Genomic DNA, 22,903 nt, shown 5'->3' on the forward strand with positions numbered 1-22,903 from the left:
CATTACTACTTCCCACCAGGCTTAATAAAGCCAATAGCAAAGAAAGCACCTTAGATTGGATACATATTAATGGCCTTTCCAAGTTATACAAGTCAGGGACTCTGCCCAATGACCTTGGTGACCTCTACTTCACCTATATAATTAAGCTCAAAGCAGACAACTCCCAATTACCATCCTACAAAACAATAAGATCCAACTATAACTAACCTCACAAACTTTCAAAATTAACTCAAGGCATGCAAATGGTCTCCCCTAAACCTACTTCCATTGGATGATGCAGTGGAATACTTCAATAACAGATTCTTAGCCATCTTAGACTCCCATGCCCCTACCTGCACAATCAGAACCAAAACTAAATCAGCACCATGGCTTTCAAAAGATGCTAATATGGCATGCTACAAAAGACGCACATCAACTTAGATATAAACAATTAAGAAACAATACTAAAAAATCTATTCTAAGAACTTCTACTACCATTTGCAACACAAAAACCATAAGAAACCTCAAATGCTGGGCTGGCATAAATAAGCTACTTCACCCAGGACATACTCCTACTCCCTTCCCCTCTAGTCTCTACCCATGATTCACCAGGAAACATTGCTAATACCTTCAATAGCTTCTTCACAGTAACTATCCAGACCCTGGCCAGCCAACTCACTCCCACCTCCTCTAACCTAGATAATGACAAACCTAATACCACTCTCTCCTTTAGCTTGCAACCTGTTCCTACCACTCTTATCCATTGTCTTATAAAGAAATTAAAACCTACCATTCTGACTGCCAACCTCCTCCCAGCAGAATACCTGCAAAAGGCTGCTGACATTATAGCCTACCCAATTTCAATCCTGATAAATGGAACATTATCTGAATCCTCTGTCCCCTCAATTTGGAAAGTATCCCATGCTATACCTCTACATAAAGATTGTACCTCCACAGAACTATCTAACTTCAGACCCAACTATCTAACTTCAGACCCATTTACATACTATCTCCACTAGCTAAAAAAATGCATCCATAAACAACTCATGATCCAGCTAATACAAGGCAAGCTGCTGGCTGTTTCTCAACATGGCTTTAGACCATTTCACAGCACCAGATTAGCTCTTCTCTCCCCTCCTCTCTGTCATAAACAACCATAATAGCAATCTACTTTCCTTTGCTGTCTTTCTAGATCTAAGGCTTTTGATATGGTTAACCATCAGTTACTCATTCAGACCCTGAAAGGTTTCTCCCTAGACTATCACTCTTCTCCAATCCTATCTGGAAGCTAACACGCAGTCCTATGGCAAGAAAATCCATCATCCTGTCTACCCATCTCCTTAGGAGTCCCACAGGGCTCAATACTAGGACCCCTTCTATTCTCCACATTTATTAATGACCTCCACACCGTTATTCCTAATGCAACATGTATTCAGTATGCAGATGACTCCACACTGACCTGCTCAGCCACCTCACAAGCTGATCTGCTGTCTTTAACCCACAGTACATTCAATACTGTTGAAAATTGGCTCACTAATCGCAGTCTGTTATTAAACCCTAAAAAAACAAAGCTGCTCCTGTTCATACCCACTCCTAGGTCCAACCCTCCAACCATTACCATAATATGCAACAATGGGATAATTACCTCCCCTGAAGCCCTAACCAAACTCCGGGGAGTCACAATAGACAATAACCTTACATATGGTGCACGTCAATCAAACCAACAAAACCATAAACAAAAAACTTGGATCCCTTTATACGCTTAAACCCTTCCTCACTCCTCTCGGCAGAACTGCCATTACCCACTCTCACCTTTTATCCACTCTCCTTTATGCCTCCCCCCTACTCACAGGCCTGCGCATTACTGAAATTAACTATCCCATTGCTACAACCATATAGCTAGATTTGCCACTGGTTCAGCCTACAGGACTCACCATTGCCACAATCTAAATCTCCTAGGGTGACTTGAACTTCCCTCCCTACTACAGTTTACCCAGCTCACAACAGCTCATAAAGCTCTCCACCACCCGGATAATATAGCAGCACTCAAAAATACTGTCAGCCCATACAGTAATCGCAGTAAACTCCACACATCCAACTGCTATTTATCCAAACAATCAAATCCAACAACTCAGCTGGCTAAGCCTTATTTGCCAATTCGACTAATAAAATCTGGAGTCAACTCCCAGCCGACCTCACGCTTCAACCTTCACATACATTATTCAAAGAATATCTCAGAAAACATTTTAAATCACACTGGCTATGCCCTTGCTCTAAAGCTGATTAGCATCATCTCTGTGTTCAAAGACTAACTCAATTGAATATTGCATGTCAAGTGTCTTAATGAAGAATTACATAATTCTGTCTTCGGTCTATTGTCCTACTATGTATAGTGTAAATAACGGATGTAAAATTTGCTTACACAGTCTCTCTCATGTATTCTACAAACTGTCTTGTTAAAATGTTTTGTATATATCAAAGCATTTGTGTGGAGCTTTTCTCTCCGGGCACCCGCTGAAAATGGACATGCATCCAGTCAGACTATCCCGGTCAACAAATGTAAAATAAAATAAATATACACACATATATATATCAGTCTACTTCTAAATTTCAAAGTTTCAGAACTTAGTATATCTAATGGTTGAGATCATAAGATTGAAGGTTTTAAACTGAGCCGTTTAAATGGAGATTACCATATGGTGCAGAATGGTATATTTACTGTTTTCCTTGCTATAGGAGCAGATATATTTAATCATCAGGGATGTGGGGGGTGCAGGGGGACATGCCTCCAGCAAAAAACAAAAATTATTTTTTTTTAATTTATTACATTTTGAAGTTTCAAAACTTTGATCTTAGGGTCTTGAACCACAAGAAATGTGAAATTTTGAAACTTTGAAATTTAAAAGCGTAAAAATGTCACACAAACCATTCACTAAAACACTAAGACTGACCCAGCGAAGTTAATGTCATTGTGTAATAACAAACCATCTGTCGTGGAGGTCCATGGGATATAACCAAATGACCCCCTTAAGGGCATATCAGTATTTTAGCTATATGGCTTATGAATGCATGTCTTTTTCTTTCTTTCTACATATACATAAGTTCATAGTTTCATACTAGGCTATCTGCCCTGGGGCATTTATAAGCCTAGCCCAATTGTGTTTGGCTTATGCCACCCCTCGATTTGAGTATACTGTGCCCTTTTTAAAGTTTAGTTTACTGTGCCTCTGTCTAATAGTGACACGGAAGTAATCCCTGGGACAAACCTACGATCCCCCATCCACTCATCAAGATTCTTCTTGAAGAGAGTCAGTGAGGTGCTCTGCCTAACATGAATTGGAATTCTATCCCAGAGCGAAGGGAGCCTCTGGGTTATGAATCTGTCCCTCCAGCATGTTCTATTTATTTCTGTGCTGAGGTTCAAGTCCCTCGAGCGCATGGCTCTAAGGGATTTAGATGAGAATGTGTGTATATATGGGTATGAGTATAAAATAATTTGCTGTCTCTGTGTGGCTATAGGTTCATAGGTAGTTAGTAGGCTATTGGCATAACAGCCATTTTAAGTTTAGCTAAGCTTACTTCAAATTTTCCAAAATATTGCTGACATATCAATACCATAAAGAATTTTATGGTTACGATATAGGCTTGTACACATCAAGCATTCATAGGCTGCCCCATCCATTAGGAACTTGGATGACAAACCAGGGGTAAATGTGTGATTTCCCATCCACTGGTCCAATTTACATTTAAATAGGGTTATTGATTAGCTTTGCTTGACATGGTTGGCCAGCCTGTTCCAGAGAAGTAATCTTTGAGATACACATCTGTCCCACCAACATGTCCTGTTTTTGTCACAGATGAGATTTAAATCCTTAGATTGGGTATTTCTGATGCTGCTTTGAGAACATGCAACAGATGCTTCCTTGTGCAATCAGCAGACGCCTTATACCTTTGTAGGCTAGGCATAGATCAATGAGCTGCAGCCTGTAAAAGATGGTGCATGGGATAGGGCTTTGAGACAGTCCACATAGGACTGTTTTACTCACAGTATTCATTTCTTTGAAACCTCTGAGGTCTCTCAAGCTGCTGCAAGTGTCTGCTCAGGTACACGCCACAGGGTGCACTATTATCGAGGTTTGTTACACTGTACTCTGCTCTCATCATATCAGTGACCTCCCTGGACCTGGATGCCATGCCCTTATTTAGATAGGGAACAGAATGACTTTCTCACCAGTGGACACATGGTGACCTAAGGTCAAGTTACCATCAACCTGCATTCCCAATTCCTAATCACTGGGTCTAATTTTAAAAATGCTTTATCACATGTGGTAATTTCCAAGGGTAACCATACTTCCAAAGGGTAATATAATGCATTTTTCCCACTGAATTAGTCTCCTCAACTATGGTACCAGTGGCTTGTCTGAGTTAGGCCCTTTTGAAGGGTACCTGTGTGTTTTGGGGATTCAATGACTCTGCCTAGTTTGCCTGTGAGAGTCTGCTAATGACTGGCCTCTTTGGGGAGGTGGATTCCTCTATCCTAACTTCATGTATCTCAGCAGCAATCCAACTGATCAGGTAACATGTGGGCTTATGCCTACTTCTGTAAGTTTATCTACAATGCTAGAGTGAGGTATTGTGTTGACTGCCTTAGTTAGGTCAAGGTAGACAGCGTGCACAGTTTTGCTTTGTCAACATTACTGACCTTCTCAAAATCATCCACCAGGTTAAGTAGGCATGACCTGCCTTTGACAAAACTGAACTATTCGAATCACTTATTGGCTGGTATAGGTGGCATTGAAGGGCAGCCAGATGGGTGAGCAGATGCTCTGCTCATTCACAAGTTAAATTTTCCTTTACAGGTTCGAGACAGGTCCGTCGGGAGAACTGGTATGAAGAAGGAGAATGTTCAGAACAGGGGAAGAAGCACTATGCGCTACAAAAGGAAGAACGAAAAAAACATGGACAACATTTGGCCCATAAAGAAGGCCTTCCAACAGCAAGTAAGACATTTGTAACAAATTTGTCTAGTCATTATTTGACTGAATCTGAATATAGTGTTTTGAGTAAGGGACTAACTTTTATCCCTGCTTCAGATATGAATATAGTTGACTTGATTCTAGATTTTAAGTTGTTTACGAGAAATCTAATGCTAAAAACTATGTATAGACAGGTGGCTGGTATTAAGCCTTCTGACCTCTCTAAGTTTGTTAAACCAAGTTGCTATACACCTATACTTTCGCCTGTCATTAATGCTTTTGAACAAATATGCATTGCTGACATCTATGAAGTATATAGCAATGCACAATGTGATAAGAGAACTTTTGGTAGGAATAATCTTAATAAACAAGAATCATGTGCTTTGCGTGATTTAGAGAAGAATGACAAATTAGTTATACGACCAGCTGATAAGGGTGGCCGGATTGTGGTGTTTGATGCTGAATTTTATAATCAGCTTATGGGAGAAATGTTGTCAGATGTCAGTTTTTATGAACCCACAACTTTACAGAAAGTGAAGACCATGGCACTTTCTATTAGTAATGAAATTAAGTTGATGGGGAGCATGGATTTTAAATTGTGAATTGCAGAAGTATTTTTGTTTGAGAATTATGTGATACCTCAGATACAGGGACTGCCCAAGCTACATAAGAATTTAGTTAGGCCCCCTATGAGACCAATTGTCTCAGGGGGTGGATGGTGTACTAAAGCTATTTCAATCTATTTAGATTTTAAATTAAAACCACTACTAGAGAAACATCAAATATTACTATGGGACACTGAACATTTTTTAAATGATTTATTTGTATGTACAGAGAATGTTGATAGGATGGATATTGTGTTTTTAGTCACTCTAGATGTGGTCTCATTATTTACTGTCATCCCTAATTCTATAGGTCTTGAATATTTGAGCAGGTTACCGACTTCTAGTGATTTATATAGGGGTGAAGAAATAGCATTAATACAGGATTTGTTGAACATTGTTTTGGAGAATAATGTTTTCATGTTTGATGGTAAAGTATACCATCAGAAAAATGGTGTAGCTATGGGCAGTTCCTGTTCTAATAGTTATGCTAATGGGGTCATGTTGGCTTGGGAGATGGAATTCATTCACTCCAGTCCATATGAAGAGAATATTATTTTATACCGGCGATTTGTTGATGATCTTTTCATTTTGTGGAGAGGCACTGAGGATGAATTGTTAACTTTTGTTAATTATTTGAATGGGACTACCACCTTCTTGAAATTTTAGTTTTCTTGATGTCTTAGTAGAGAAGAATGAATCTGGGGATATCTACACTAAATTACACAGGAAGGAATGTTATGTTAATAGTCTGCTCAGCAGGGATAGTATGCATCCGAGGCATGTGTTTACCAATATTGTACAGAATCAATTTTTTAGAGCCTCTAGGCTGAATGTTAGGGATAGTGACTTTGAACAACTTAAAACCACCAGTGAGGAATTAAGGGGCAGAGGTTATGAAGGAAGGTTGGTGGAGGATAGGAGTTCTGAGGTTAGGCAACTAAGAACTAGTAGAGCTAAACCTTATTTCTCAGGTGGGGATAAGAGGAAGAAGAATTTATTGAGTAGTGACACTAAGCTTTGCCATGTGTATTCCGTACACTAGAGATGTTAGGAAGTACACCCATGTATTTAATGAGCATTGGAATATACTGTTGACAGATCCAGTTTTGTAAGACATAATAGGAGAAGTGCCCCAGTTTACTTTTAAGAATAAGAGAAATCTGAAGAGGAGGTTGTGTATACCTAAAAGATGTGGGTTGGATGATGTAGTTAGTGGTACTAAACCATGTGGCAAATGCAACCAGTGCACTTACATTTTAGAGGGAGTTACCTTTCAACATCCTGACACCAAAAGAATATTTGATATAAGGGTTAGTGCTAGTTGCTATACTAAGCATGTTGTTTATCTTGCGGTGTTGCTCTCTGTGTCAAAGTTTTTATGTTGGAAAAACAGGATGTTAAAGGAGAGAATCAGGGAGCATGTTTATCACACTGCCAAAGGCTCTAGGGTTAATGCCCTAGCAAAACATGTTATAGAGAAAGGTACCAACCACAGCTTCAAGTTCATGGTAATATCAAAAGCTATTGTTAGTGACAGGTTTAGTGATGTCAGTGGAAGAACTGAAGAACTTGAAGCTAGGTGGATTGTTATGCTGAGGGCTACTTTTGGCCATGGTTTGAATGACAGTATGCCCATGAAGCCAACATTAAAGAAAAGGAAACTACACAGGTAATTGTTTTTATTAGTTTTATTTATTATTCATTATTTTCTATGTATACTTATTTATGCACTTTATACATTTAGTTATACATCTAGTTATATATATTTATGTGTGTTTTAAATGTATTTTTGTATTTTATCCTTTAGGCAAGTTTTTTGTGACATGTTGCCTTTAAACTAATTGATCATGTGCTCAGTTGTTTGGTATTTAAACAGGTGCTATTTTAACTTTTTTCATACACCTGAAGAAGCAGTAGTGAAAGCGCTTGTGTTTGGTTCGAATAAAGCAGTGCTGTGTTTTATCAGAATTGAATGTTCCTGTTTTTCCTTGTGGAGCTGTCTTTGAAGACTGTTTTTGTGGATTATTCTTTGAACTACATTGGAAATTGCTGTTGTCTGCCTCCTGGAAGGACTTTTGTTCTCTAAAACTGAACTAGTGTCCAAAATCTGTAAGTTTCCTATGTCATGGTTCATCATATCCATGATAATTACTTCCATGGCTTGCATACGAGACTAATCAGACACATTAGTAGTTCCCTGGGCCAGTGAAAGCCCCCCCCCCCTTTGTACAGGGGTAACCCCTTGCATTCCTCCATTTGTTAGGCAAGAAGAATGTCTGAAGGCTATTGGTTAGACATGATAGCTGACCTGATAGGTCATAGGTCATACTTCATATTCAGGAGGCATCATGGGATATTAACAGTACCCTTTGAAGCATCGCTCTTGGCCTTGGAGAGCAGTGAGAACCTGCTCCCTTATTGATAGTTGGAGAAATGGTGAATGGTATTTCCTGGGTGGTGAGCTGGAGCTAAATTTATCAGCTAGCAAATATGCTACATTCACTGGCTCCATACAGGTGGTTCCATTCACTATTAGTTCGGCACATTGTTGGATGTTGCCTTTAAGGTTGCAGAAATAACTGATGTCTTAAGGCTGCCCTCAGCTGTAGAGGCAATGTTAATCTCAAATTTGGTTTTGGCGGACTTAATTAGTCCCGAGTTACTTAAGATTGAGGAGGGCATTTTTAACTTGCTGGGCAACACCACTGCTTTGTTTTTTTTTAAACAATTTTCTTTCTTTTGTCACACAACCTATTTATACTGGAATTCCACCCAAGTGGTTTGTTTTTGGTGGCTGTCCTATGTTTATGTTGGGTAGGAGCAGATGTCTCTATGCAGCTATTTATACAATTGCTCAGGGTTTCTGTGAACAGTTCCACGTAGGCAGCTGTGTTCTCAGGGTGTAGGAGCTTGGAATTTTGCTAGACTGTTGCCCAGTAGGAAAGCCTATGAATATATAATGTTGATGCAAATAGCTGACATGCAACTTGGCAATCCCTCATCAAATAGTTCATAAAAAACTTTGCAAAAAATCAACCTGCAGCCAGTTTAAAGCACAACACACACATTTATCCTTCCAGTCACTACACAAGCATCCAAGACTACGCAGTCTTTCAAAGAAAAAATTGGTGTTAACATACACAGTAATGCACAAGCTAGCTGTCCTCACCTCCATCAAAGTTTCCATATGCATTTCAAGACTCAGTCTGCCAGTAGTACTGCATATGGCTACTCCAGGTATCCAACTGGTATTTACTAAAGTCTGCGTATAGTAATAAAACAAGCATGGAATTCAAGCCAAAGAACTTACTTGGCTCTACTTCATTTTTCCACTTGGATTCCAGATTTCACAACTGTACACTACTACTCCAACTATCTTGAATTTAAGCTACTTACAGAAGAGCCAAATACTCCCTTACTTTAAATACAAAATCAGACAACCATGACCACAGAAAAACACTCAGGACTGTGCAATAATTAATGCAATGAGAACAGACTACAGCATACCAACAGTATGCTCATAGCAGAATGATACTGACACCTCAAATACCACACTCAACAAGTCTAAAGTTGTTTATAGAAATTTAAACCAGATGTGGCTACAGGTACTGTCTATGACCCTCTGTCCATCAACTTTTTATCATGGTGGCAGAAAATATGCTTTGTTTTCAATAATCACATTTCAAAAATGCAACCATTGTCTGAAATCTACTAAAATCTTTTTGAGATTTTTATATACACCCAACGTGGACAAGATTGACAACTTGGACATAACCTATTCTAAGGATGTGTGTAGAAACTTTCAAACGAATTTGCATATGAAACCTACTTACAGTCATTTCTTCATTCTACTAGTTGCTATCCTCCACAACAGAAAAGGGTATAGTTAGAGGTCAACTAACACAAATTTCTAGGTTGGTTTCCAATGAATATGATTTTGTGAAGGCAGCAATCAAGTGAGTCGGTATGCTCATTGAACAAGGGTAGCCTAAAAATATTAATTACTTGGCAGCCGAGATATGCAAGGATAGAATCAACTATGGACCTATTGGAGAGAGACTGTTCAAAACAAATCAAAAGAATATTAATTTATGGGATACAGAAATTGTAAACCGTGTTTGTTACTCTGTTTTTTCAGGACAGCAAGTTAGCCAAAGTCATCATCACAAAGGAATGGTTGATACTATCCAATACAAGGTTATGCAAATATGTTATTGGGGATGGCCCACCATTTTAGGAAAATAATTATTTTAAAGAATGTATTTGAAAATCAGCAAAAGATATACTCCTCCTCAGGTTGCACAAACACTGAAGTGCAGTTGTAAATGTCTATACATTAATGGTCACCAAGGAAGAGGAGATAATTAATTCATTGTTACATGGAGAGGTGTGGATCATTTTAATAGCAACTGGGAAGGAATTGTCTGTTTACCCTGCTGCATTCTTTGTAACACATTTGATAAATGGTAAACAAAGACACTCTGGCGATGTAGTGGTGCAGCTGTTAGCACGGTCACCTCACAGCAGGAGGTTCTCCAGCTCGATTCTCGGCTGGGGTGTCTTCTGTCCGGAGTCTGAATGTCCTCCCTGCATTTCTATGTGACCTGGGTTTCTTCCAGGTGTTCCACTTTCCTCTCACATTCCAAAGACATACATCTGCAGTGCCCCCCCCCCTGGCCTCCACTGAAAATGGGCTCAGTCCCGGTCAGTTTCCCAGTAAACAAATGTTAAAAAATTAAATACATACAACAAAATAAATAAAACAGAATGGAAGAGAATTTAGCAGCATAAGTACTGCAATGGAAAATGTGCAGTTAGAAATGACTTGTCTAAGCATTCAATGAACTCTGAATTTACAGGCATTTTTGCTTTTGATCTTGGAGAAAGTTAATATTCCTACCAGAGGAGGAAAATGGAAGACCAAACCAGAACCTCATGAGATGGTATCAGCTCTAAGCTGCCTATCTCCTGGATTAAATGAAAATATTTTACCAGTAGGTTAAAAATTAAGTCAGCTGAAGTATGAGTTGCACTTTTTTTTTTTTGCATATCGCACATGTTACGAATAAATGATCACTCGATTTTTCATAGTTCCATGAGATGTGCTAAGTTAACCAGCTCATTAATTTGTTCTGATGAAGTCCATGTTATGTTTTAGGATGAAAGCCTTAACTAAATTGTATTTTATTCAACTATTTTAACAGCTGTTGGTGGTTTAGACGCAATTGTTCCTAGACAGCAAGTCCTATACATTTTTTTTTGTGTATTTGGTTTTCCCTGTTGACAACTCCCGATTAATGTGTTTGGTTGTTCATCATATATACACACAAAGATCCCTCTTATTATTTCCCCTAAGTCCACACAAACGGTCACTTAAGCCATCCTAGGGAACTGTTAACAGCTTGGCTTTGTAGGAGCTAACTGGAGAGTTTCAAATACAAAACCAAAACAAGTTCATACATCCTGGTAGGAGACAGGTTTCCCAAAACTGTAGAACTAGTGACTCCAAGCAAAGGAAGGTTACATCAACAACACTGAGGATATCCAGTCAGAGCATGGCGATGTAATCAGAGCTATGTTTGTGTGGAAGTACAGATGTCAGACAGGTTCAACACAGCAACCTCTACCCCCCTTCCACTTCTGTGGGATGTGTGGGACAAGGACAAATGCAGAGATTATGGATCTCAAGGGGGAATATTGATAGCTGTCAAAGGTACAGTTCTCCCTTCTTATCCATTAATATAAATACAATAAACGGTTTGGCAAACAATGGCACAGACTAAAATCATCACTTGGGTGAAATGCTTATAATATTAAAAATACAGCTGCAGGTAACATGTTTGCTCCTCTCTTTCATGGCATGCACACACATCCTAATCTATACATGGCATATATAGTATAGTATTTTAATCTCTTCCCAAATCATTGTTGAGGTGTTCTCCAAAATGGAGTATAGCAACCAGGATGAGAGGCCAAGCTGAGTTAAATTGCAACAGAAATCATTCTACAAATGTCATGACTACAGTGACCCCATTCCACACCTCCAAATATAATGAAATGTCAAATCCCTGGCTATCAGTAATGACTGCACCATAACTGCATACTCCATCTTGGATATCCTGGGCCAATTGAGCATTCTATTTAGAGTGTACCATCTCTTGCTCTCTGTAATGAAGCTCAGCTACCAGGTCCTTTACAGCCTTTTAGAAAATGTGAAAGCGACTACATCTATTTCCCCATTTTGTATCATCAGTTACAAAATACCCTACTCATCCCTTTCAATTTTTTTACTTGCTGTTTTTTCTTAAGTTTGCAATGCTGAAAGGATCAACAGTTAATTAGAAAAAAAAAATTGTCAGTGATTTGAATGATTTCTTTAGCAAAATATTAAGCTTTGCATACTCTAACTTGAAATGCTGAAAATAGGTAAAAGTGGCACAAAAAAGTGATTGTTCGCAGGGTACAAGCACTAGTCATAACATTTTCTTGTGCAACTTTGGGGAGGGTTATTTTTATTAGGGGGCTGTGTCACTGCCCCTCAACGTGCTGTAGGATTATAAAAACATAGAACCTTTGACATTATGATTCGTGATTGCAATTTTTCTTGAGTGGTGGTCTTTCCCAGAATGCTCCTATCAGTGACTATGTTACCTGCTAACTACACATTTACCATCGTCCAGTGCTAGTGCTTTTAGCAAAATGGGTGCCCCACTTAGATTCAGAAAACTACCTGTTACTGCAGGTAACTTTCAGCTTAGGTTAGAGCTGTCAGGTGTGTTATGCTTTTTTACCTAGTAACAGGTATCCCTCTTCAAATATGCATTTTATAACTTTAAAGTTTCTAACATGTGAAGTACAAAAGTAATTTTCTGCCCTCTACCCCAGAAAGTACTTCAGTATATTTAAGATCTTATGGTCTCATTACTCCTTGCAAATCAGGCAAACCTAAACCTTTACAGAAGGTTAACTATCACCACTATTCCTTGTAAACTAACATTAGACTTCCATGTTAGGTGGCAGCAGCACTTTAAGGGCTTTCTACTTTTTTCCCGCTTGGCAGATAGTCATTTTAATGCACAGTCCCTCACATTTGATTTGCTTATTTGTTAAACCAAGTGATTTTGGCCTAGAACTCTTCAGACACTGTGTGCGTCTGAAAAACACAATAAACATATATGAGAAAAAACAAAACAGAACAGATTCAGTATGTCAAGTCAGCATTCGGAGGACAAAGTACCATCCACAACCATCCTGCTTACCCACTGAAGCTCCCAGTTATTCCAAGCACATTCTCTGAAGCAGTGTTTCCAAGGATTATCCTTACGGACATGACATCCTATTCTAAAACACCCATGGCCAATTTAACCTGGAAACTTTGTAGGCCATGATCCTTCCACCATCTTCACTGGTTTCTGGTACAACAGAGAATGATGTTCCAAAACTTACTGAATCAGCTCACTTTCTGGCACAAACTGTTATGCTGAAAGATTTGTGTGCTTTTCTTTAAACTTTTCTTGCATTTTTGTCTACTGTGGAGTATTTCTCATTGCACATAATTTTCCTTTACATACTAAACATTTTGCTTAGGTACTGAACCAAAGTTGTCTCGTGGTGGGTCACAGTAATCAGAATAGGTCACCTAAGGTTAATCACTTATGAACTGAGGAAAGAGCTAGTAGCCAGGCTTTTTATTTAAAAGGGAAGCAAAATCATTTCAAGGCTTTACTAAGTAAGCTCACAAACTCTGCCACAGAAAGCTGTTAAGACAGGAATTCATAGAAATCTATTTTTCCCCCACCCTCTTCCCCGATGTGTTCTTGAAATCCAGTGTCAGTCAAGCAGTCTGCCCCTTATGGAAATCTGGCCATAAAACTCCCTTCCTTTCCTCTTTCACTGGCTGTCAGCAGTAAGCACAGAATTATCTGTTTATGAAATTTTTCCCCTTATGCTACTTAAATTAGTCCTCCCACTGTATTTCATAGAGCTAGTACACTAAGTGCCCAATGCACCAGCTGATCTGTGTTGTTCTGTTAAAGTTATTGATCTAGAGTTGTCTACCTATACTATGAATTTGACTTTGTAAGTTCCTTCTAGACCCATCTCATTAGCACAGAGTACTGAGCAAGAGGAGATCAAAGTTGACAGCTAAAGCTAGAAGTAAACTTTCTTTCGCTTCTTCTATCACAGTGCTACAATATATACTTTTAAAATCAGCAACATTGGGTGCAAGGCTACCAATAGAACTTAAAACCCACTTCTCAGGAATCATCTTGGGATTAGTGCTTTTGTTTTCTCCTGGTGACAGAAGGTACAGAGGAACATTTTTCCCTAGAATTCTTACAGAATTAACGTTAGTCTGATAACCACTTCATAGCAGCCAGTTTGGAATCTGCATTACTGTTTTGCTCCTGGTGAAGGAAGGAGAAGAAGGTAACAGATGCCAGACTGACAGGTAGTGTGAGTGGTACTTCCCTGACTGATCAGTTTGCTGTTTTGGTAGAAACCACTTCAGTTTTAATTCTGAATTTTTGCATAGCTTGTCTTATCCTTGAGCTGAGCTGCTGAATGTGCTAGCAAGGCATGTACCCAAAGGCAGCTATTCCAATTCTACAGACCACTGTTAACATATGGAACAAAACTCCTGATCCACTTCTCAGGTAACAGCTTGGGAGTACAGCTCTGCTTCTGCTTATGGTGAGAAAAGGAACAATGAGAATGATTCACAGCAGTACAAAACTGCGGTGAGACCAGCACCATTAACAGCCAGGTTGCCAACAGACGAATTCTTTCACTAATCAATGAAAGATTAGCTACACTAACTTCAGAATACCACTAAGTAATTCATCCATAAATCTTTAGGGTCTACTACAACAACCCACCTCTCCATCTCAATCCCCCCAACCCCACCCCAACTACTATGCAAGCCCAAGTCTTACCATCTGGCAACATGGGTCAGCAATCTGCTCTCACCCAATTTGTGGGCAACCTGATTAATGTTACATCTGCAATCTACCAGAGGAAAAATTCTTTGGAGTCTGTTTTGGATATAAAAATACCTATGCAAACAATTCCAAGCAAAAATCATAAATCTCTCATAAGGAAGGCATTCTCTAGAATGCTGTCTAAATAGCTTCTTGGCCTATTTTCATTCTATTACCTTTTGCCATGTTCGTGCTTAATTCTTAGAATACTTTCTACTAATTTATGATATTTTAGTTTTTCCAAATCATTTGGGTTTCTAATACCATAAAGGGAATGGACCCCATTCCTAAATCAAAGTATGATTAAAGTTAATGAAATTAGTATTGTTTCAATCTTTGATGTTAGCCAGAAGTGCTCCAAGCAGTACCCGCAATGTGCCCAGTAATGGCGACTCCTGCAAATCGTATGGAGTTACATGTGTTACATGTATTGGTAACATTATCTAAACACGACTGTATATATTTTTTTTAATAAGACATGTTTGCTCCTACTACTACTGGAACTGTCTGGGTATTTTTCTTCCACATTGTTCTCGCTTCTGCCTGCAAGTCTTGATATTTTAGGACACTCTCTGTACACAAGACACTGTAGTCAATGGGTGTAGCAATTTCAATGATCACTATTACTTTTGCCTTTTCATGGACCGCTACATCTGTTTTTCTTGCTTCTACCTTTTGAACTGTCGACAATGGGTGATCCCATGGGATGTAGAATTAATTTTCTATGATGGTTTGTGGCTCGTGTTTCCAATGTTTTTCACCCACTTCAATACCATAATGTTTGCAAAAGCCCCAGTGCAACAGTCTTGCCACATTATTATGCCTTTCAGTATACAATCTTTCTGCCATTGTTGTTGTGTCGTTCGGCTTATCCCGGTTAGGGGTCGCCACAGTGGAACTCCGGTCCGCTAATGTTTGGTAGTGGATTTTTACGTGCAGAGTTACCAGCCCTGATGCACAACCTTCAATGAAGGCACGCCCATTCAATCTTTCTGCCATTAATATTGCATACCCCAGGAACTAGGTGTGCAACTGCTTCCCATTCTGTTTTATAAAAGCTACATTTGTCTGTTTCTCCCATGTGTACAATGGACTTAATAAACCAGTGTGTAAAAGGTCACTATCATGGGCCACCAATATTAACCTTCTTTCATCTTTTGGTTTGAATTTGCCTCTCCTTAACCATTCCTGCATTGGATCCTGATCAACATGAAGTTCCTCCAGAAGTTTTCTGTACTTGTAACTGTATTTATGCCTTTTCCACATTTCTTTCCTTCTCATCTGATCTTTTACCTTATATTCTTTGTTTTTTTTTGGCACATTCAGTTGCTGCCTGATTTTTATCTACTACTGGTTTGATTTCCATGCCTGCTCGACAATAAGCTTCTGCTAGATTAAGCAGAAGTAGTCTTAGATTTATTCTCATGTTTCAAAACTTTCATTATGTTTGGGTCTTGTGAGGTCAGCAGATGTGTGTGCAGTCCCCATGATTACAAATCTATACATGTAATCAATTTTAAGGAGGCCCATACCTCCTTTGGAATGGGAGATTACATTATCTTGGTATATATACATGGATTTGTATAAATCATTTGGTGAGCATGAAGCATCCTTCTTGTTTTTCTATCTAATCTATCCAACACGTTTTGGGGCCAGTTGATCACTCCAAAAATAAGTTAGGACAGGAAGAGCAAATTGGTTTATAGCTTGAATTTTGTTCCAAGATGTAAACGCTGTTTTCAGGATTAAGTCTTCTAAAATACTCCTAAGTTTTATTCATATTTGTTCATGTTTTATTGCTGATACTTGACCAATTCCCAAATATTTATACACTCCCACTTGTTCAACTTCTTATTTGACATTCTTGTCCCAAACTGATGCTTTCTTGGTGCTGCAGTTTTCCTGCTTTAAGGGTTGCTTTTGCACAAACACCACCAAATGACATTCTTATATCATCTGAAAAAGTTTTGACTAGTGGCAGTTGTACTTTCAGTTCCTCATCAGATGATCTATACAATTTTAAACCGACAAAGGAAGATGTCAGGTATTTACATTTTGTTGTTTTCTAGGAGCCAAAATATTGCCATGGCCTAATCTATTAAGTAAACAGCTTAAAGGGTTAAGGGCAAGACAGAATAGCAGCTGTGTCACCCCAGAGTATCCCCCTTGGAATTTTTATTCCTGGAATAATTTGTCCTTTATCATGGCTTAACTGCAAAGTGGTCTGCCACTGTTTCATGGTCACTGTAATGTAGTTGATCAGTGTAGGGTTTTATCTTATACATTTGTAAGCACTCTTATCCATAAATGTGGGATACTATCAAATGCTTTTTTGTAATCAATCCATACCATACTTAGATTCTTCCCCTGTTTACAATTCTCCATTACGCCTATTTAGCAACAGGTGATCCTTTGTTCCAAATGACTTTCTTTTATTATCCTTTTGCTCTTTTGCCATGATTGAATTTTCTTCTAATGACTATAAACTCTGTCAGCATCAGTTCCAGTGTACAGTTTTATACATCGTCGGAAGGCAAGTTATTGGTCGATAATTTAAAGGATAACTTGGTTTGCACTTAATTAGGAGCATTGTTTTTCCTGTTAACCAGATTGGTGTCTGTTCAAGGTGTGCATATAAACAGTTCTTACTCGTGGCTAAATCTTTGTGCAAAGATTTTACTTTTAGCCAGAAGTTAAGTTCTCCGTCTGGGCCTGGGGTTTTCCATATGGGGGCTTTTCTTAACTTTATCTCACTCTCTCTGTTACCTCATCTCATTTCATATCCTGTATCTTTCAACTTCCTATTTTTTATTCTATTACTACTATCTATTTAGCATCTTAATGTTGCACAGGATCTTCATAGATATTTCTCCAAAATGTATCTATTTCTTCTTTTTTTTGTGGTATTTCAGTTCCTTTGACTGGTTTCCAAATTCTCTATAGAACTTTTTAAAGTCATCAATAAACTGCTTATTTTGTACTTTTCCTTTATATTTATCTGTCTCTTCCAAATTTTTCTGTCTGTGCTGACATTTTAGTTTATTTGCAATAGTGCAAGACAGATCCTGATCCTTTATAAAATACTGTGTATTGCTTTTATCACATCTTAGAATTTTTTGATCTGTGCCCTCTTCTATATTCTTCTACCAGTGACACTTGGTCTACTGCTTTACAGTATTCTCTATTCGATTCTTACATGATATTATTATTATTAGTATTAGATTTCTCCCCTCTCTCTCTCTAACCTGTGTTCTTGTGGTAAAATTTTATCTATTAATTTAGCTGCACAGTAACATATCCTGTTTACTTCTGTTATATTGCATGGATACCTATGGACAGTCCTAATTACCTTGTTCATTTGTTTTATCAAACATCAGACTTTTTGGGTTTTATTAACCTTCTGCAGTCTCTTTCATTGATCTTAATGTGTCTCTCTAGCTTTATTAAATCAAGCAACTCTCTTAGCTCATTTTCTTTTAAACTGAGGGCACCTTCTTTGTTCTCCATTTCCCACGGGCATTCTATAGACAGTTCTATAGTATCTTCCTTTGTCATATGTTGCTCTGCCATAAGGGGAATCTTTGACCTATCACTCCTTAACATTGACTGTGTCATAGTTGCCACAGTTTCAAAATAACGTTTATATTGGTTTCTCATGGAAGGCTCCAAAATATCTTCATATGGCAACTGCTCAGTTGGTTCCCATTTCACTGGTTTCTCCCTTAATTTGGATGTCTATTCCTCTATCCTGCTATGGTGCTGAGTTTGATTTTCAACACTGAATCCTTCACTTTGTAGGTACTCCACAATTTCAGTTCCTATTTCTTTAACTCCATTACTAATCTTCTTTTCCTCTGTCTGCTTATTTTTTTGTATTGTAAAAAGTTTTCCATCAAGGATTCCTTTGCCTGTTTTTCTCTTCAAGTATCTTTGGTGCTGCTCTTTTTATATTGATTAATTTTGCTTTCTCCTTTACATAAATATTACACCATATTAAATCTTTTTCTTTCCCATGTCCACATTTCTTCTTCAGATGTCTCCTGATCACCTGGTTTCTTCTTATTTTGGCAACTCATTCCATCATGCTCTGATGTAACCTGTTAGACTTTTTACACCAAATCCTTCACTTTGCAGGCATTCTATAACTTCAGATTCTATTTTTCAACTTCTACTTTACTAATATTTTCTACATTTCCTCTTTGTGATATTTTTTATTGTGAAATTTTCCACATCTGGATGCCTTTGCCTGTATTTCTCTCTGAATATCTTTGGGGCTGCCTTTTTATATTAATTTGGCTTTTGAATTTGCATAAATATCGCACCATATCAAATCTCTTTCCCATGTCCATATTTCTTTTTTATACTTTTCAAAAATCTCTAGCTTTTGTTGTTTATACATTTGCACTTCCTCAGATACTTCTTTTCCCTAACAGATCAAAGTTTCTTGATTTATATAATGTTTTTCACAAATCCATCATATTAATGAACACAATTTTTTACTTGAGGCTTCTGACAGTTTTTCTTGTGGAAATATTTTTCTTTCCTCTAATTTCTCTATTTTTTTATTTATGTTGTGTCTGGAAATTCTGGGGCTTCTGCATAACAGTAACAATATGCAATTTTATCCTCAATAGTCCATCTTTATGGCTCTTCTTTGGCCTATTAATTTTTGCGGACTGCCATTTCCTTCTACAACAGGGTTTGCATGTATGTTGAAACTTAAAAGTTTAAACAGATGATGTGTTTGTCTTTGAGCGTTCTTTTTTGTAGGTTTTAAGCATTAAAGATAATTAGGATAGGCATATACAATGTTAAGTTATTCATTGAGTTATCAATTTAAATGTTCTTATGTAAGTACCCCTATGTAAAGAGTAGGGTTGTTTTTATGACATACGGCACGTATTTCAGGATGTAGCGTTGAGGTTTGTTCAGATATGTGGGCAAGAGTTTTGATTATTTTAATACTATTTTAATAAGTTTTATTTTTTAGGTTCATTTTATAATGAATTGTTCAGTTTTTCAATAATCCTGTATTATGCACATAGTTTACTTTACTTTAGGAAATAATCATCCTTTAATATTTTATAATTTTGTATTATGTACGTAGTTTATTTTACTTTAGGAAGTAACCATCCTCCAGGGATATTTTACGATTATACTGCTTGCTAGTTGTCTTCTATAGCATTGGCGTTTTTGTGTTGCATCTAAGTTAATTACTCGCACAACTTAAATGTTTCATTTAGTTCAGGTGCAACTTGTGTATTGGAGGGTTTGCAGTATATCTTTTGTATTTGCTAAGTCTCATGTGATTCCATCTAGGAGGTTGAGGGGCATATAGATATATATATATATATATATATATATATATATATAAAGGGGATGTTATTCTGTGACGTTGTATCCGTTTTGTTCTGAAGAAGTTGGTTTAAACTAAACTGATGAAAAGCTTGTGTGGAGCTTAAATAAACCATTCTTTTATTTCATTTTTGTGGTTGGTGATTCGACTTTGATTTGACCTGGAGTTCCAGAGATTTGTTGGAGAGTTGTCCATCCTTTCTTATCGATATTTTTGTGAAAAACAAGAGACACCACATGAAGGTACTCACCAAGACTTGTGGATGAATTCAGTTTTAGCAATACTACTCTGCTTTGCTTGCTGACTTATCTCTCCATTCGGCTTTTGTTATTCTCCTGAAGGATCTGCAACAAAAATCCCACTCATTTCTTGAATCCCCCACCCTGTTTCATCACCCGTTTATTAAGAATTAAAACTGTTTGTTACATACATGATCCTTAACTGTGCAGCTGTAAAATATCCCTTCAAATCAGGTAATCCTAAAACACCTGGTCCTTTTGGAAGGCTCAGCTTAACCCACTTTGACCCTTACCTTCTTCCTCTTCTAAATAAATTCCTTCCACACTTATATTTTTAGTCTTTTCCCACGTATCATTAGCTGCCATAACAGAATCCTTTTTAATTTGTACTCCTAAATACTTTATCGTGTCCCCATAAATATAATCATTTCTGGACCAATTCATGTGTGGGTACCTAGTTTACAGCTATAACCTTGGTTTTATCTTTATTTTATACCCCAAAAAGACTTGAAACTGTCTCATGATGTTCTACAATACTGATATGTCCTTTCCTGGTTTTATCAGGTACAAAATATGGTCTGCAAATAAGACCTACTTTTATTGATTACCACACCATTTATATTCTTGAATTTCTCTTATTTTCTTTGCCAAGGGCTCTAAATATAAAGCAAATAGAGACACAACCCTGTCTGGTTCCATTTGTCAGAAATGAACCATCCCTCTAATTTTGCCTCCAATCCCACATATAACATCTTAAATAACATGACCATCAGGGAATGCAAATGCTTCCATTACCTTACTCAGAATTCCAGCTTACTGTGCCAAATGCTTTCTCTGCATCAATACAAACCACTAGCAGCATTCTCTTATACTTTGCTTCCCTCTGGTTAATCATTGTTCTATTAACATTGTAAAATGTTTTCCTCCCCTCCACAAAACCACAGTGATCCATATCATTTTTGTCAATGCTTTTGCCATTTTTACCTAATATAGATAAACACTTTATAATTGTGATTTAAAATTGAAATGGGCCTATATGAAGCTGGGTCTGATGAGTCTGTGTGTGTCTTTAGGTATTATAGCCACCACAGCTTTCTTCCAGGCCACGGTGTTTACTCTCCTTTTAAAATACTGTTAAAGAATACCCTCCAGATCACTTGCTTCCCTCTAAGCCTTCAAACTTCCACAGGAATACAGAACAGCCCTCCTCCTACTTTGTAGCCAACTGGCTGCTCCAAGGCTTTTTGAGCAAAGACCGACCCAACCAAATCTGACTCCTTGCAAATCCAATACTTCTACAAATTCCCACACAAGGAGGCTAAACCTACACCAAAACAAGCAAGACTCACTGAAGGGATAGGTTCCCAACAGTGTCCTCAGCTTATGGAATAAGTTGCCACTAGAGTTCAAAGTCAATACTTTGGCTACCTTTAAGACAGTCTTGATGAATGGATGGGGATGAAATTTACACCAGGTTATCATCTAAGGCCATGCTTAACTTTAGAGTTACGTGCTTGATTATGGTGGCAAGCATCTTTAAGTTTGTGTACTTAAAATGTATATGGCTCGGTATGCATTTTTATGTTCCTATAAAAATGAAGTTGCACATTTTTAATGGAATCCAGAAATTTAAGCTAGCTAAGTTATAAAAAAAAAACACTATACTGAGTAATTTGCAACCATGATTAGCATGGTTCCTTGGCACAGAAGGATGAATCCATGACTGGGATCTCGAAGACCAGGGTACAATTAGCAGCCTTGACAATGGAAGACCCAAAGGGGAGTGATGAAAGTAAACATGTCACACTTGTCTCTCTCTGGAGAGACAGGGGTTGTACATGTCTGGGAATTTTACATGGACAGCATGATTTCTCTGGTAAAGATAAAGGAACTTACCCTCCCATGCTTTGGGGATGATGACTACAGCTGGTTGCTGGCAACATCCTTTGAAGAAATGTATTCTCAGTTACTGAAGATAGCCGCCAGCTACTACAGGTTCCACTTTCAGTTGTGGAACAGAGCATCTGTTCTTGAGAGAACAAAATGGGCCAGCTGGCCACTTGTGGAGGGTTCTGATGAAAAGCAGTTAAAATGACCAAAAAAGTGCGAGGCCATAATGATGCATCCATTTATGCAAATACTGTAAACATGTAAATAGTGTTGATGCCCTTTGTAATGCCATGGGCAAATGTCAGCATAGTCAGCTTGAGTTTATAAAGAATATGTCCTTTGAATATCACTGATTTATACAAGATGCTTGTGTTGTAAATGGATTAAAACTGTATGTCATTTGTATATCAAACTGATTTTGTACAAATACTTGTGCTAAAAATGTATTTGCGAATTTTGATTGTGTTGAAATGCATGAATAGTGCACCCTGCTGAAATGAAGAGAAAGTACATGCATTACTGTAGCAGAATTAAATGTACATGTTTTTAATAGAGGATACTGCCACAACTGAAGTCAAGCTTAAGAAAAATAAGGCAAATGTAAATTATCTGCTAAACCATTAAACACACCCCACAGTGCTGAGTTGGACTAGAAATGCTGGATCCGGGAACAGCCTTTGTCCCTTAACTCAGTAAAAAGAGTTGAGGTCCCAAGTCACTGCCATAAACATTTGGATGTGTATTGTGGCCATCTGTGCTAATTTCCTGTCTCGGCGTCAGAGGGGAACACTGTGAGAACCTAGAGTCAGGTGACCAGATGAGGTTATTCTGCCAGCTGACTTGGAAATTATATTTTTTGATATTACAAAGAGAAGTC

The 22,903-nt window shown here is 37.9% G+C and overlaps 1 protein-coding gene across 1 annotated transcript in view; it reads left to right on the forward strand.

Moving 5' to 3' along the window:
* ITPR1 (inositol 1,4,5-trisphosphate receptor type 1) overlaps positions 1-22,903 on the forward strand; it is a 2,510,606-nt gene that overhangs the window by 1,672,199 nt on the left and 815,504 nt on the right. Inside the window, exons 37-38 of the mRNA XM_044076407.1 lie at positions 4,839-5,553; positions 6,954-7,229. Of these exons, the coding sequence (XP_043932342.1) occupies positions 4,839-5,553; positions 6,954-7,229 (991 nt within the window). The remainder of the gene's footprint in view (positions 1-4,838; positions 5,554-6,953; positions 7,230-22,903) is intronic.

The sequence above is a fragment of the Protopterus annectens genome, chromosome 7.part0, assembly GCF_019279795.1.
Source record: "Protopterus annectens isolate FY-2018-M chromosome 7.part0, PAN1.0, whole genome shotgun sequence".
NCBI lineage: Eukaryota > Metazoa > Chordata > Ceratodontiformes > Protopteridae > Protopterus > Protopterus annectens.